Genomic DNA, 17,309 nt, shown 5'->3' on the forward strand with positions numbered 1-17,309 from the left:
AGAAGAATTGGTGTCAGGCTCAGAAGTACTGCAGGACACACTACACTGACCTGGTCAGCATCAGCAGCAAAGAACAGAATAACAACGTGACTGAAAAGGGAAAGAACAGAACCTTTTGGATTGGACTGCTGCATGATGAGTGGGAGTGGGAGGACAAAAATTGCTCTACATTCAGAGAGTGGCTGCTTCCACCAAGTATATCAGATGAAAAGGAAGATTGCACAGCTCTGATTGGAGACGGAACAACGTACGAACTGCGTAAACATGGATGTAACAATGATGAACGCGTACTTTGCTCCAAAGGTAAGCAATAAGTACTACATTAAAGAATGACAAAATTAATTGTTGGGAGAAACCAACATACCTTCATAATAAATCTGCAGTTTTACAATCAAGATCACCTCATTCAAAACAGTAACAAAACTGACTGTATTTGTGACAAAGATTAGACCTAGACAAATGATGTTGAAGATCAAGCCCAAAACCAAGAATTGAATGCATGTGACTGACTGAGAAAAGACAGGTGTCCAAATCTTTCCAAATAACAATTCCTACATCATATAGTTTCCTATTCTAAATGTAGTCCGAAAAGTGTAGTCTAGCTTGGCAAAGTAGTAAAAAATAACAATATACAGACAGTGCTCAAAATTAAAGATTTAGTGGTTGTTCATTTTCAACTCAAGAAAAATAATTTCATTTGAGCTCAAGAAATCTGATACCAGTATCAATATCAATATCAAGACCAAGAGAAGACCCAGAAAAGGGTAATTACATTTGAGACCAAGACCCTGAGATTGTGGTCTTGAAAACCATTACGCACAAAGTCATGAGTCAAATCATGAGTTTAAAGAACTTATGTTTCTGCCTGTAAGTTTTACTTCTGTTATTTTACTGGTTCTACTTCAGGCAGCGTGAGAATCAAAGTGATCCGCCAACCTTTAACCTGGGAAAAGGCCTTTGACTACTGCATGGAGAACCACACAGCCCTTCTGTGGATCAACAGTCCCTCTGACCAGGAGGCAGTCGAGCAATGGCTAACTCACACCAACGTGTCCGGTCCACTGTGGCTCGGTCTGAGGCAGAGTCGTCTGTTTGGCTTCTGGATCTGGGTCAGAGAGAGTAGTAGTGAAGTAGTGGAGTACAAGAAATGGAAGAATGGCACAGCGCCTGAGCTGCCTCTGTCCCACCACTGTGGGGCCATCGCCAAGGATGATGACTACATGTGGAGTGACAAGGACTGTCGCCTCCAGCTACCTTTTCTTTGTGAGGAGGAAACTGCAACTGTAAACACTGAATGTACAAAATATTAGGGACATGACGTACACTGATGAGGTGAATCCAGGTATTGATTCCCCTTATTAAATCTATACCAATCACAAAGGAGGAGATGTAGATAAAGAGAAGCAGACAAGTTAGAGAGGGATTTTAAGCTTTGAGACAACTGAGATGTGGATTGCGCAACTCAATATCAGGAAGATGTACATTCAGTGTATACATACACACACACAGTTTTGTCTTTCTCCTGAAATCCCTTGGTTGAAAATAATCTGCAATTTTTGTGTTTGACGCTGTGATTCATATTCTGTTCACATTTTCCATTTCATTGGAATCCCTGCAATCGCTATAACTGTATTACTGCATATAAATACATAATATCTAATTTTGTTCATACTTAATTTTATATTTATAGACTAATGTATTACAAAGGTGAATCAAAGGAACCCATTCTGAATTAATTCACTACTGTCAGACAGCCTGAAGCAACTGAGTTTGTTAAAAGAATCGCTCTTCCCATCACTAAAATGAACTTTAACTAACACTATATTTTACTGTACAAAATGGATCCATACAGTAGAGTTGCGGAAATGAACTCCTCATTTATTTTGACCATTTTTGTGATGAATCCCAATGTGTTACTTTATACAGTATGATCAGTCATTCCAGATCAATCAAGGTAAATATGTTTGCATGAAATTCCACATGGACCCAATTCAACCTGTCATAAGTAACATTATCATTTTTACCTGTAACCTAACACCAACTATTACAGTTTGTAGCATTTAAACAGTTGTAATAATCATGAAGAGGTCATTTTTTTTGTGTGCATTCTTTGTGCATTTGTTAATTAATTTGTGGGTTGTTTCGTTCCTGTTTCCTGGTTCCTGGTGGAAGTTGGAGGTCATTTTCATAATAAGATGCTTATATAGATATGGTCTGATACAGTACATGTAGTCGGAGTCACAGTGCCATTCTGCAGGACAGCACACACCTCTGTGGATCAGGTAAGAACACACTATAGCTTTAAAAACCACTGTGAAAACCTGATTTTGGATTTGGGTCAGGAAAATACATCAAATGTCCATGTAATTACAGCACTTTTTTACAGTGATCTGCCTGTTTTCTGATTTCTGGTTAACTAACCCAATTAATTTGCTCATTCGCAATCCAAAAGATGAAGGCTTTGGTATGTAAGGGTTGGAATCTTTACTCTGGACTAAGAAATGTGTTTCAATAAAAATCTCCACTCAAATATGCATTTTATTCTGATACTAGACTCGACAGCAATACCAGCCTGTGTACAACAAAAATAATTGTAACTAACTTAAATTATGTGAAAAAGAGACTTGACTACCAACAGTCTTTCATATCCATGGACCCACTACCACAACAGAGAAAATACCTGTACTACATCCAGGAGTTTGAGTATTTTGTCAACGTTGAGTCTCATAGTGTGAAACATCAATGTACTGTTTTTGAACAATGGGGATTGACATTTTCTGCATGTTTCTTTTTCCAATCACAGATCAAATAATAACATTTCAAAATTATATTTTTTACAATGCTCAAGATATTCTAAAAACACACAACATGCACTTTTACTCCAAGTACATTTTAAATGAGCTACTTTTTACTTAAGTATATTTTTCTACACCAGCAATCTCACTTCTACTCAAGTAAAATATCAGCAAGTAACAGTATTTCTACTTGAGTAGAATATGTTGATGCTTTTTCCATCCCTGCGTAAGTTTATTTCTGTATGTATCACACATTTCTGCACATATGTCTGTGCACCTGTAAGCATACAAGGAGAGCAGACCAGGATATTCAGGATAGAGTGGCAAAGGGACAATTCACAATCATTTTGACCTTTAAACTTTCATCAATGCTGTTCTTTTTTTTTTGGGAGTCAGGAATACAAATCCCAAATTTTAGTCTGTGTCCTGTGGTGTGCTCTTCCCAGGTTACATCGACATAGATAAAGCAAAGTAGTTTTTACAAGCAGTATCAGTGCACAGGACGTTAAGTAACAGTCCTTTGTGCTATAATCCAGGGTGCACATCCATAACACTAAGTAATTCAGATGTTAAAGGAATCTAACCCACAAATAGCTACCATAGAGGACTTCAGGCTATGCTGTCACAGAGCTACAGGGCCATCAGACAAGCAGCACCATTCACAAACCACATAATCTAGACCTTCCAGGGTTGAGGTGTGACGACACCTCCAGAAGGCTCAACAGTAACAGGACATCAGAGTGTGCGGGACAGACCCCCTCCACATCCGCCCTCAGCAGACTCAACACCGCTGTGCGACTGCTCCTTATCAGTGGTGGGTCCAGCCTCGAAAAACGCATATTTCTTTGATCCCTGCTGAAAAACTAGCCAACTGTGTGTTTCACAATTAAATATTTTCATAAGCACAGTGAAATTTGTTAGCAACTTCAATTGATGTTCCTGAAGACATGGATTTTACCTGCAACATTGCAACACTGGGGAAGCCATCTACATCTAACCAGGGCTTTGTTTCTGAAACCAAATTTAAATGTAACCAAATAAACCAACTGGCTGAACCAGGAAGGCAACAGAAGTAAGATGCATGTGGAAGCAGCAGACAACATGAGACTAATAGCTTTATCAGTTGCTATGTATCCAATCCATTTACAGAGGTGAATACAACAGAAACAGAAAATCCCATTCAAAATGTCTATATATTGTTGGTGAATGCTCTTCATTTAGTTCATCCAGTTGGTATATAACTTAAAAGAAAGGGCTAAGTGAGAAGACTAGTCATAAACTGAATGTGCACTTTATGTACAAATACAAAGTATTAAAATTAAACAGTATATGTTCTGTTCAAACATTTTTAAATGCATTTCTGCTCTAATTAATTAACTCTGAAGAGTAAGATTTAATATCACTTTGAATGTATTGAAGCCTACTTAGCTATGGGATCATGGACCTTCTATAGGCTGTTTGCATACACAGCATAACCCAAATGCTATGCTGTGGTCTAATGTCAAATACATGTGCAACATGGAGTGTTGTAATATGTCATAATTACACAAAAACATATTTGATATATTTACTGGCTTAACTTCTGGCCAGCCTTGTTTTTTAGGGGTGTGTGATTGTTTTTCAGCCCAGCAACTTGCAAAGTGATCTGTTGGAAGTGCAGTGCAAAACACCTTAGTAATGACAGCTTATCACCACATATGTTGCTAAAAAAAAAAATAATAATAATCTCACGGATTATCACTTAAACAATAAAACCCATAAAAATATCTCTACATGATACACCATACAAACAAACATCAAGAAAGTGCCAGTTGATAAAAGGAAGGAATCAGTAGGTTCACAGCACACACACAAAAAACAAAGTTCACTGCAGGATACAATTTTTTTAAAATTAGTTTTAGGTGTATATGTTTCTTTCTCAAAATTACCTTTCTGATATTTCCCTCCCTTTTTCCTTAGGATCCCGATCAGCATACTGTCCCAACAGTCATTCACTGTGATTGTCATTCATCTCTGGATCTCAACCATCTTTTGACCTTGCTATTACCATGGAAATTACCGTTGTGTTTCTGCTGTTGTGTTCAGGTAAGCCTAGACCAACAATTTACAGTCCCACCAAGACAGACAGCACCAGTTTAAATCCTGTGTTTTGGGAATACACTGTTGATGAGGCATACGAAAGGAAGCCGAGACTGAAAACAAGGCTAGAAAGCCAGTTGTGTATGAGTTATGTATCATGTGGTGGCATAGCTGTGATAGCAGAAGTGGGTTGTCATAAATAGACATCAGCTCAGTAATTGTATCACATAATTAAGCTTACTGCTGGTATAATTTGGTTTCTGAAGTTATGAGTGGACTGTTTCAAGCCAGCAGGGCCAACCGTCCCATTAGCCAATTGTTGGGACAATTGCAAGGTTAGAAATTGTTGATTGTAATGTTCTGAACTAGGGCTGTCACGATATCAAATTTTCAGGATATGACCATCATGAAAAGAATATCTGTAACATCAACACAATATTAACTTCTGTTATTGAAAACTAGTGAACAGAAGAGAGTAGGCTATTTTTTACTTTTACAACTATGCTTCAATTCAGAGGGAATGATTTTTAAAATGTTTAAAGTCTAACAAAAAAAATGTACAGTATGACTACAAACCTCCATAATACAGATTTATTTAGTTGATTGTGGCCTTGTAAAGTCATGTTAGGATAAAACACAATACACGTGTAATTTAAAATGTTGGAATACGTTCGTCAATGCAGCGCTGTGTCCCTGTACGCTGTTGTTACAGGATTTCTGAAAACAATGGGAGCCTATGACTTCCAGGAGGTAGAACAGACAGTAGTGGCTCCTGACTGGGGAAAATGCATTAGTGGCTTTAGACTTTCATGGGCAATAATGGTGAAAGGAAAAAGGAAAATTACACCGGTGATATCTTTTATAAGAAAAAACAGAATATGGGTAAAGATAAACTGCCCATAAACGTGTCTGGTGGATGTTGGCCTTAATGCTGCTTTAGTGGATAGACAAACACTAACTTTGCCACCAGCCAGTCTTGTCACAGTCTGATATTAAGAGGTTTAGCTTGCTGGGTAGCTTACCTATATGGTCATTAGCTATGTTGTGCTGCATGACACACGCTCAGCAGTGACTAGACTTTTGGGATGATGGAGTCAAAGATGCCATGTTGCCATGTTCAACGCATTTCCCCCTTTGCTCACAGCTTGGGCCCGACATTCCCTCCCATCAAGGATTCCATGTTTATTTTGAAACCCGAAGAACTCCACACTACCAAGTGAACTATTTTAACTGGGGGATGAAAGCTCTCAGTATCTCCTGTCTCCTCAGATATTTTGGCAAAGAGAAACCACAGATGGGCCTTTGGCATGTGTTGTACCAATACGGACGGGGGTGGGAACTGCAGGCAAAGCCACCATATCTGGAATTAAAACGACTGAAATGAACAGAGATATTGAATGAATCTATACCACCAAGTAAAACAAGGATGAAATTGCAGATATTTTTGGGTCAAAACGATTTTCCCAATTTGTTTTGAATTTAGTGTACAATTATTACATCTTTTAAAATTTTATATTAAGATATATCGTCAAAACTGTGAAATCATGACAGCCCTATTCTGAACCAGGGATAGGTCTAAGTATAGGTACAGGGTAATGTCAATGAGTGTTAGTTCTGATTAGTGCTGGGATGCCGGAACTTACTGTTGAGCCTTCTGCCCACTTGATAACGCCAATAATATGCCCACTGTCACCCACCCTTCTGCCCTCTATCATCCAAGCTAGGTTTGTAGGATAGATAGATAGATAGATAGATAGATAGATAGATAGATAGATAGATAGATAGATAGATAGATAGATAGATAGATAGATAGATAGATAGATAGAAGCTCCATGTCAATGTTCTGGGACAATTAAGCTCTACTCTGATTCCTATAATAACATATGACCGGTATAGGTCATATGTGAATATTGGTGAATATTGTGGTACCCTATATTCCTAATACTTTTTGTATTTCATTTATTTATTCATTCATTTATTTACAAATGCATCACAAAGTAATTGGTATATATACATATATATTTTTTTTTTTTCAATCTCTCTTTTCAGCATGTTTCCACTTGACATTAACATCAAGCCACCTGAGAGTGTTCACCTTTCTGGAAAATCGCTTCACTAGGGATGCTGCATTGCAACAATGTAAAAATAATAACTCTAACCTCATAACAGTGTATAATGATGAGGATGCCAATGTTATAGGGAAACTTATGTATGAAAAGGTTATATATAATGTCTGGGCTGGTCTTAGTCGCACTCGGGATAAAGTTACCACTTGGTCAGATGGTGTCCCTTTCACATTCAACGCCTCAGTTGTAACTCTGGGAAATGGAGACCAAATATGTGAAGCTATGGACAAGAACACATGGAAAGGTCTTAAGTGTTCAGAGAGAAAACCTTTCATGTGCTACAATAAGGGTAAGTTAATTTTTATTCATTTTTTTCAGCATTAAGAGTGCAATTGTTAATTAGCCTAAATCTTGCACCTTTAACTGTTTTGCAAAACCTCCAAAGCCTTCCAAACCCTTCTTAAATATTACTTGTGCTTACTGGTTCAGATGTGGTTTGTAAAAGTTGAACCATCAATCACACAGACACAGACACACACACACACACACACACACTGACACAGGCACCTGCACACTCGAGAGCTGTGCACATGAGTGGGTAATAGTGTGAGAGCTAACAGTCACTGCCAATATGCTGAATAACATGACAATCTTAAAGCAACCCAGTGGAAGTTTTTGCATCCTCGCACGCCAGAAGCCAATCACAGAGTTCAAAGTGATCTCATAGAATTTTGGGAAATGAGCACTAAGTCTGAAACGCAGACTACGTTTTGTGGACACAAATTATGTTAAGGTTATATTCCACCACCACAAATTGGATTCTGTGACAATAACACAAATTGGACATGCCATTTTCACCTAAAGTTAGCTAAAGTTTAGGCAAGTAAAACAACTCTGGTTAAGGTTAGGCGACTACAACAACAAGACTAGACTCTTCACTTCACTTTAAAGGTAGGCTACCAATTTATTGACCATGACATTCAAAACTATACATTTTTACATTTGTTGCTAGACAGTGTGCGCAGGTCAATGTTTTATTTTTCCCCACATTTGGCACATACTGTATTTAATCCAAAGGGGATCAGTGAAAAAAAATATAGGTTAAAAAGGGGCCTGTGAACCCAAAAAGTTAGAGAACCACTTATTTAAATATATAATGTTGTCATCAATAAATTAATTTTGCCATAAGGAAAATGCTATTTTAATTTCTTCTTATTTGAATGATGATGCCCATACAATATGACCCCAATCATTGGCTATATTACTACAATAACGCTTTGTTTAGTGGGTGCAGTAGTTGTAGCGTTACAAGTTTGCTGACAAAAAAAAAAAGGTATGAATTACTGATTTCATTGATCCACAAATACTTGCATAGTGAAGCTGCTAACAAAATATAACTGCTACCTTTATATTAGATCCCATTTACACCTGGAATTTATATGCATTCTCGTTGTCTGCAATCTGTCCGCACTGTGATCAGATCTCATTTTTTGCACAAACATTACACCCTTACTTTCCATTGTGATATTTCTATGTCAGACTATTATCTGTTTCTAGTCGTGCCTCCATGTAATCCTTTCATAGTGGGAAAAGGTATTTCTCTCTCTTTTTTTGCATGGAGCACATATTTGCACTTTAAGACATTGTGCTCATTTAACAAAATTGCAGGAGACCAGGCTCCAAACACCACAATGGTCTGTAGCATAGAGCTAGTTGAAACAGATGGAAAATTAAAAACTGTGCACACAGTCCATCTCAAATTGTGAGGACACTTATCTGTGCTCACTTTCTTGGCAAGTTTGTTCTCTCCAAGATAACGTGAGAAGATCTTTCTTTCAAGTACTTAAATATTGACTTGGCATTCTTGGATTTGAGAAACATCAATTGAGGACCATAGCTAACTAATGTTAGGCGAAAGCTAACATCAGCTAATGCCATTTTGGAAAGAGTTGTATTTGGAAAGTGAGGCTGCTGTTTGTAAACATCTGGTTGGTCAGTACCTTTTCACAGAAGTTGTGTTTCTTGCAGCTAATTATTACTTTCTGGTTGAAAAGAAGAATTGGTGTCAGGCTCAGAAGTACTGCAGGACACACTACACTGACCTGGTCAGCATCAGCAACCAAACACAGAATCAGAAAGTGATTCAAATGGGAAAGAACAGAACCTTTTGGATTGGACTGCTGCATGATGAGTGGGAGTGGGTGGATGAAACCTGCTCTACTTACAGACAGTGGCAGTATCCACCAAGTCTTTCATTCAGTGGTTCACAGCTTTTCTCCTCGTCCAGTCCTACCACAGGGTTGATGTCACAGAATATAGTCAATGAGAATAAGGGACTTTGTTCCAAAGGTAAGCAATACATATTGCACTGTACAAAGCAGGTTTAAGGAGGAAAAAAAGTCCGAATTTAAATGTATTAATAGTAAAAGCAGTGTTAAACTCATGAGGGTCTACTTGTGCCAAAATGTGTGGGGGGAGGGGAGCGTCAAGTGGCACAGTGCAATTCTGGAAGAAAAAATAATGCTTGGACCTGCTCTACTCAGACCAAATCTGGACTGGACCACATCTGCACGTCTAGACTCTCCTCATCCATTACAAAACCGTCAGTGTGCAATAGCGGGGAGAACACTACGTTTAAATGGAATGAGAGGAGCTGATTTGATTGGCCGTGATTGACACCAGCCCCTACCACACCTACTGATAATTTATTCCTCCTAATCTAACCTCTTTTATAACTGTGCCACAGGTGCGCCCCCGCTGCAGTAGCACATCTGGTCACGAAATTACCAAATATCTGACGGTCACGCCTAAGTGTGCTATTTGTGCTTTGAACTGAGTTTTAACTCTTACAACTGTATTTCTGCTTAAGGTAATATGAGAATCAGAGTGATCCATCAAACTTTAACCTGGGAAAAGGCCTTTGACTACTGCATGGAGAACCACAAAGTCATGAGTCAAATCATGAGTTTAAATAACTTATGTTTCTGCCTGTAAGTTTTACTTCTGTTATTTTACTGGTTCTACTTCAGGCAGCGTGAGAATCAAAGTGATCCGCCAACCTTTAACCTGGGAAAAGGCCTTTGACTACTGTATGGAGAACCACAAAGCCCTTCTGTGGATCAACAGTCCCTCTGACCAGGAGGCAGTCGAGCAATGGCTAACTCACACCGACGTGTCCGGTCCACTGTGGCTCGGTCTGAGGCAGAGTCGTCTGTTTGGCTTCTGGATCTGGGCCAGAGAGAGTAGTAGTGAAGTAGTGGAGTACAAGAAATGGAAGGATGACACAGTGCCTGAGCTGCCTCTGTCCCACCACTGTGGGGCCATCGCCAAGGAGGATGATGACTACATGTGGAGTGACAAGGACTGTCGCCTCCAGCTACCTTTTCTTTGTGAGGAAGATTTGGAATGATCCTCATACATTATTTCCATGCTTGGTCATGTGTTGATTCACTAATTGTGGGCTTTTCTGGAGTCTAAATATATTACAATCTTGCTGTGTTCCTGATAATTGTAAAACTGTGTTTCTTAGAAGCAAATCTAAAAGAATTGGGCCATTACAGTAAAACTTTGGTTGCCTATAGTTTTTTTTTTTTTTTTTTTTTTTTTTTTTTTTGTCTTGGTCGGTTAAGGAAATCCATCCATGAATCCATAATCCATCTATGAATGAGAAGCCAACAAACGCGTTTTGCAAAGTCGCATCAAAATGGTAATACCATGCCATAAACTTGCACTCTTAATTATTGTTTTATGAAAACATGTGAGAATATATTTGTTTTCTACATTTTGCTGGGGCCTTGTGTTGTGGATTAGAAAGGCTTACATTTTATGGACTTAGTTAACACTCTTTTCCAGAGTGACTTACAAGCAGGTGAGCAGGAAGGGGTTTAGTGTCTTGCTCAAGGATAGATAGACAGGCTTGATGGAGACACATTTGCTCTTACATTCATAGTTGTCTCTCACCACTAAGCCAGCAGTCACACTGAAGTGACTATAATGTGTCACTAAAATGTCTACTGAGTGTCAGGTGATATAATAGTGTGAAAAGTAGCCTGAAATGTTTATTGTCTGGGTTAGGTTTAGACATAGGGTCATGTGTATAGGCCACCAGGTGTATGGGCTGTCTGTCAAAGTACTGCTGTTTTGTAGCCGTGGAAGTAAAACTTGATGAAATCTGATTTGTGTTATTATATGTAATAGCAGGTTATGAAAGTAGATTTAAAATTTTGGGTTAAATAGGCTGAAAATCTTAACTATGCTTGGCATGCAACTTTCTATTCAGTTTTCAAATCATGTCTTTCATGTACCAATACTCTATTCAATATTAATGAGTTATACCAGCTCCTATTTTGAAATGTGTTCTTATGGGGTTACAAGGTTAGAATGATGTGGATAATTATGTGTGACAATGAAATAAAGACAACAAAAAATACAAGATTCTAATGTCTCATAAAAAAAAAAAAAATATTTGTTTATCTATCTATCTATCTATCTATCTATCTATCTAGCTATCTATCTAGCTATCTAACTATCTAGCTCCTTACCTACTAGGATGGATGATTGGATGAATACATCAGGGATCGGCGGTGGACTGAATCCATCAGTGGAAATTCCCTTGCCGATTTATTTGCTGATTTAAATTAGCTTGATAATTCATAATTCAAAATGTAGTCTAGTGCAAGACTCTCAGGGTAGATAGAAAACATTAAGAGCGTGTGTTATTTATTAAGGTGTTTAGGTTAGTCAGCCACTACCACCTTGACTAACACATGTGGGAAACACCGACACTGAAATGGGGAAGAAAACAAAAATTATGCTCAAGTTTATTTAAAAGGTGTTTAGAGCCTGCACAGAGAGTAGCCTAAACACAGCCGCAACCTCAGCACCGCAACACTTTTTCACTTTTTAATGTTTTTTCTGTCTTGACTGCGAGGACTTACTTTAATTTAAAATGTAAAAATAACCCCATGTGCATTATCTAACCCTTAAGACTGTTAAGTATCATCACAAATGAGGGGGTGGAAGCCGTGGAAATGCGAGGCAGCAGATTGTAAGAAACAGAATGAATGAAAGAAACAAAAAGAACAAAGGAAAACAGGGAAGAGAAAAATCAAGACAGAGAAAAAAGAAAGCGACAAAGAGAATGAAAGAGGAATTGAGTAAGAGCAGTAAAGAATGGACAGAGAGGTTGTGGTCCGCCATGTGGTTGTGGGTATTATGCTCTGTAAGTCGGGGCGGATTGGACGCTAAATCAGCCCAGCAGGCGAGAGGGGGGAGTGGAGATGAGAAGAGAGAAATGGGGTAAAAAGATAGAGAAAGGGTACGGGAAAGACAGACAGATGATAAGCAACAGCTGGGACACGATAAGAAATAAGAGAGGGGAGGAGAGGGACAGAAAGATAGGCAGAGAGCCAGAGAGAATAAAAAAAAAAAGAGAAAGAAAGGATCAGGAGAGAAAATGAAAAATAACAAGAGAATGGAGGAGAGAGAAGGGAAGAAGGAGAGAGACTTGGACGCCACACAGGGACATTATTCACACTGAACAAACTTCAAATGAAGCCTCGATCCGTCACACCCTCACTGACCACAGACCTCATCACTGTAAGTCATCATACCTCTCACAGTGTGTGTGTGTGTGTGTGTGTGTGTACGTGTGTGTACGTGAGTGTGTTTGTGGGCCCCTTGATCATTGCTCATTCGAGGGAAACAGACTTTCTCTTGACTATAGCTCAGCTCAGTTCTCTCACCATTTTGTGTGTGTGCGTGTGTGCGTGTGTGTGGGAGTGCGGATCATAGCTCATTGAGAAGAAACGGAGCTTCTCGGAAAACACACTTCTCCCCAGCATAAATCAGCGAACACTGAGGATCCTGACTCGCAGCCAAGCAGACTCACACATTTCTTTAGCCAAAAGCACCGAGCACACACTGCTACCTAAGACATACGAGTCTACCAACAATTGTGCAAGGGCATTTTTTTTTTTTCGTCAATGAAGACTAAAATAGATGCACAAACCTTCAGACAAATAACCAAGTAAGTCTGTTTTAGTCTATTTGAGCAGCCAGCCGGAGTATTTTCAACTGTGCAGTCAATCCAAATGCTGTAGGCTACCTTGCCTCAAAGTACAGAATGTCAGTCAATGGCAACACCCCAATTTAGTCTTTAGGTACAATCAGTCATCTGAAAACTAAAATGGACATATAGCCTATACTGATATTATTACGTTGTGATGCCATTATAGATTGATACACTGTTAGGTTGAGAAAGCCTTCCCCACAACATAAATTAGGCTGAGTAAACAAAATAAAGGTTGGTAGGTTTGTAATGTAACAACACTTTTTATTTTATTTATTTTTTTTTTTTATGTTCAATGCTGTTTAAAGGATAAGGCTGGTGTTTTTTAATGCATTGCTTACCGTCAACAAATCCTATGAAAATAACAAAATCAACAACGCATTTGCTCTACTCCCGTTACTTTCTGACTCCCCACGTACCGTTTTTAGCCGTCAACCTGGAAGTCATTGGCTCCAATTGTAAGCTAAAAACCTTGAAATACAGCTCACAGACGTAGTTTCAATTTTAAAAATCGCTAACTGTTACCACGAAAAGTCAGGCTGTTGTAGTTATTACCAAATCAAATTCAAATGGGAACAAATTCTTCATTACGCCAGGGACTATTTTCGGTGCTACGGAACTACTTTCCTGAGATCGCAAACGTGTTTACAGCCGCTTATTAAGTTGTTTGAGGGAAAATTCGGCCGGCCCGGTGCATCGTGATGATGAAATATGTTGCCCAGAGCAGCGGCATGGCTCTTTGACGTGTTTTTAATCGTTTTTTTAATACAATGGAGTTCTATGGCTGCTGGGACATGGCTTCATTGGGCACCGACTACATGGACGAGACTTGTTGGCAAAACAACAAGTCTGATTTAGTTGCAGTTGCTGATTTTATTTTCATAGGATTTGTTGACGGTAAGCAATGCATTAAAAAACACCAGCCTTATCCTTTAAGCCAAGTTATCCTGAAGTAACCTAGCACTCAGAGCTAAACTCAGTCTCTGATTTATAGTGACATCACCAGACAAACTGAATGGGCTCTAGCACAAAGCCTAAGTTTTTTACATGGATACATAGAGTCCACTGTCTACAGTGGACTCTATGTCTCTCGCTGTGCCTTTGCACTGTATGTGACATCCTGTTGTTATTGTATCATGTGTCTCTGGCACTTGGCAAATAGCGTGATTCTGATTCTCAATATCACACCTCAGACACACACAGGAAATATTTAATGCCTTGAAAAACAAAAGTTAATTTAGACTGCAGAAAATTTCCGAATTTCAAGAATTTGTACCAGAGTGAATAATGACATCACTTACTGAATCATTTAATCAGATTGAAAAGCATAACAGCACAATGAGTGTGTCTTTGCCCTGGGGAAGGGGAGGAGGTGTAATTGTATCAATTATAGTTTGGGTTGGTAGTGGGAGAGGAGAGGAGGAGAGAGGGGGGGAGAAGAGAGAATGATGAAATGTGGCGAGGAGAGCAAGGGAGAAGAGATGAGCTTGGGAAGGGTTGGGAGAGGAGAAAGGAGGTGAATGTGGAGAGGAGCTGAGAACGATAGTTACGTATTGTAACTGTAGTTCTATGATCACAGGCGGAGCCCTCTAACAGGGCTCTATTGGCTTAGCCACTCATCTAGTCGCCTCAGCGCACTGAAAATGTGCATGCACGTGCTCAGCCAATCAGGATGAGCCTATACACCCTCTATGGGGCCTCGCATTATAAATGACGAGCGGCCCCTCATTCAGCATCCACTAAGTCTTCAGCGACTCATGGAGCGTCAGGGCGAGCTGTTAGAGGGCTCTGCCTATGATCATAGAACTAGAGTTACAATACGTAACTATCGTTCTATTTCACACAGGCTTCGCCCTCTAACAGGGCTCTATTGGCTTAGGGGGCGAAGCCTGATGACTTCACTCCCTGCCGAGACTAACACAAAGGATCTGCCGTCTGAAGCTCATCCGCCGGCCGAAATGGTTGAGAGGCCGCTCTGCCCTCATCAAGTCCACGTTCTTCTGGACGAGTGAGGTGGGCCAAAGAAACAGCGTGCCGGTCTGTTGTTTATCCACCGTTCTTTCATGGAAAAAAGGTGGAGAGTTCAGAGCGACTCCCAGCGATGCATCCCGTCGTCCCAAAGCACGATCGGGTGGGTCAAAGTTGCCGATACCAGCCTCCAATGCACACTGACTCACGAGACCGGAGAGCGGGGAGTGGTTACGCAACGTATCAGTCGCTCGCCGCTCCGCTGTGTTTTCCGTGTGGAAGACAGGCAGAGCGGTAAAAACCTTCCAGCTTCCTTCCTGTTGTCAGTCCGTGGGACAGCAGGGTGGGTTGGTGATACTGAGACCATCAGCCGCCCCATTTCGGCCCGAAGACCGGGGGGGAAGGGGGTTACCGAACCACCGAACCATTTGCTGCTCCGCCTCGCTTCCCGTGTGGGAAGAGAGCAGAGAGCAAAATGATGGCTGTGATCGCCGCTCTGGCCGGTTTCCCTTGTGGGAGGAGGACAGAAAGCAATTGGCCGTCAGGGTGATAGGAATAGGCTCTTTATGGAAGAAGTAATTTGTTTTATTACAAACAAAGACATCAATCACATAAGGCACAATGGGAACATTTTCAGGAACATTGTGGGGGGATGCGCGGACAACGCCACTAACACACGGCTGGGGCTGAACAGAAGCCTCGCAAGCCGGGTCGGTTCCCCCCTCCAGCAGTGAGTATCGCTTCTTGCTGGGCGGCTGGTTCCCAGCCTTCCCAGAACAAGCCAGCGGTTGACGGGGGCCTGGGGTCCTCTCTGGGCCGGTGGCGGAGGACGAGTGTCGCCATCGGAGCGGGCCGGTGGCGGAGGACGAGTGTCGCCATCGGAGCGAGCCGATGGTGGGGCGGGCTGCGTCGCGGACGCCGGCGGGGGGCGAGAGGAGGACGTAGCGGAAGAGGAAGCCACATTACGCCGTCCACGCCTCTTGGACGCCGGCGTATGCCGTTCCCTCGAGTCCTGCGAGGAAGTCTTCTGCTTGGCGGAAGAAGACACCAACGGCAGATGACGGCGTAGCTGAGCCTGAGCGTAGCCAAGGTGACGGATGCACCGAAGAGCCCATCAGGCGACAGCAGAGCACCTAGCAGGTCCTCCTTGTCCTTCTTCTGAAGGGCTGTCAGACCGAGCCACACGTGCCGAGCCCCGACGGTAGACAGAGCCATGACGCGTCCAGCGGCAGCGGCGACTCCCCTGGTTAGAGTGTTCATCTGACCCGCAATACGGGATACATGATCCAATTCAGAAGCGGAGAGGGAGGCTTTCCCTGTCGACATGGTGGATAGGAACACCCCCAGCAGCCCCAGGTTATTGGTCATGGCTGCCGTCTGGGCCGCCAGGTGGAAAAACTTGCTGTAAAGTTCTACTGTCTCCTTGTCTCTGGGTTGAGGAGGAGCATGTCTCCTGCTGCCAGACCAGCTGGTTGAGCCATAAGAGAAATGGGCGGCCAGCGCGTCATCGAGCGGGGGAAGACCAGAGCGACAGATAGCAGCTTTCCCGTGGACATTAGAAAAATCAGAGAGGCCGGAGATAGGAGCCTTGCAGCGGAGCGGCTCCTTCCAGGATGCTTCCACAGCCGCCCAAATCTCGTCCAAGGCAGGAGTGACGAAGACCGGCTTGGTCTCTGCTGCCTGCCAATAGACTCCCTGGGCCAGGCGATCAGCGGCGCGAGGGGGTTCGGGGGGCAGAAGTCCTCATCACGTTGGGGAAGTCTTGTCTCAACGATGGATGAGGTAGAGTGGCGGAGGTGAAGGGTGCAGCCGTGACGGAGACGGAGGAGATGTTGTCATCGCTGTCCCCCGGCGGCATCCCTTCTTCATCTTCCGCTACCAGGGGAGGAGCCGGCAGCGGAAGCGCTGCGACAGGGGCAGAGGAGCAGGGCTCGGGCGTGCCACCGCCGGCCTCCGCTTCGCTGTCTTCACAGCGGAGCTCGATTTCACCGCCCGCAGTGTGTTCCGGGCTGAGGCACTCGAAACACGCCTCATGCGGATCCGTCGTCGCGATCAGGCCGGGGCAGCCCGGGCAGTCTTTAGCGATGTTGGTCTCAGACAATGCCATCCTAGGCAAACTTGTTCGTCAGGCGCTGAAGAAAAAGCGGATGCTGAATGAGGGGCCGCTCGCCATTTATAGTGCAAGGTCCCATAGAGGGTGTATAGGCTCATCCTGATTGGCTGAGCACATGCATGCAAATGTTCAGTGCGCTGATGCGACTAGATGAGTGGCTAAGCCAATAGAGCCCTGTTAGAGGGCGAAGCCTGTGTGAAATAGAACTATGTGTACTA

The 17,309-nt window shown here is 42.0% G+C and overlaps 1 protein-coding gene across 2 annotated transcripts; it reads left to right on the top strand.

Annotated features, from left to right (window-relative positions):
- Nucleotides 1-2,243: 2,243 nt before the first annotated feature.
- LOC139919951 (C-type mannose receptor 2) lies at nucleotides 2,244-11,355 on the top strand. 2 transcript variants are annotated; one of them, XM_078281852.1, is made up of 5 exons: nucleotides 2,244-2,282; nucleotides 4,755-4,880; nucleotides 6,924-7,289; nucleotides 8,969-9,289; nucleotides 9,970-11,355. In XM_078281852.1, the coding sequence occupies exons 2-5, from the start codon at nucleotides 4,844-4,846 to the stop codon at nucleotides 10,347-10,349; spliced, it is 1,104 nt and encodes a 367-aa protein (XP_078137978.1). In that variant the 5' UTR covers nucleotides 2,244-2,282; nucleotides 4,755-4,843; the 3' UTR covers nucleotides 10,350-11,355. The 2 variants fall into 2 exon arrangements, 1 of the variants encoding a protein (XP_078137978.1); XR_013504065.1 differs by lacking the exon at nucleotides 2,244-2,282 and adding an exon at nucleotides 3,386-3,609.
- Nucleotides 11,356-17,309: the final 5,954 nt, after the last annotated feature.

The sequence above is a fragment of the Centroberyx gerrardi genome, chromosome 24, assembly GCF_048128805.1.
Source record: "Centroberyx gerrardi isolate f3 chromosome 24, fCenGer3.hap1.cur.20231027, whole genome shotgun sequence".
Lineage (NCBI taxonomy): Eukaryota > Metazoa > Chordata > Actinopteri > Beryciformes > Berycidae > Centroberyx > Centroberyx gerrardi.

Excerpts from the sequence above, each read along its gene's own strand:
- LOC139919951 (XM_078281852.1), top strand. The coding sequence starts at position 4,844 with ATGGAAATTACCGTTGTGTTTCTGCTGTTGTGTTCAG. Across the intron at positions 4,881-6,923 it reads GTTTCTGCTGTTGTGTTCAG|CATGTTTCCACTTGACATTA; the intron begins GTAAGCCTAGAC and ends CTCTCTTTTCAG. Across the intron at positions 7,290-8,968 it reads TTTCATGTGCTACAATAAGG|CTAATTATTACTTTCTGGTT; the intron begins GTAAGTTAATTT and ends TGTTTCTTGCAG.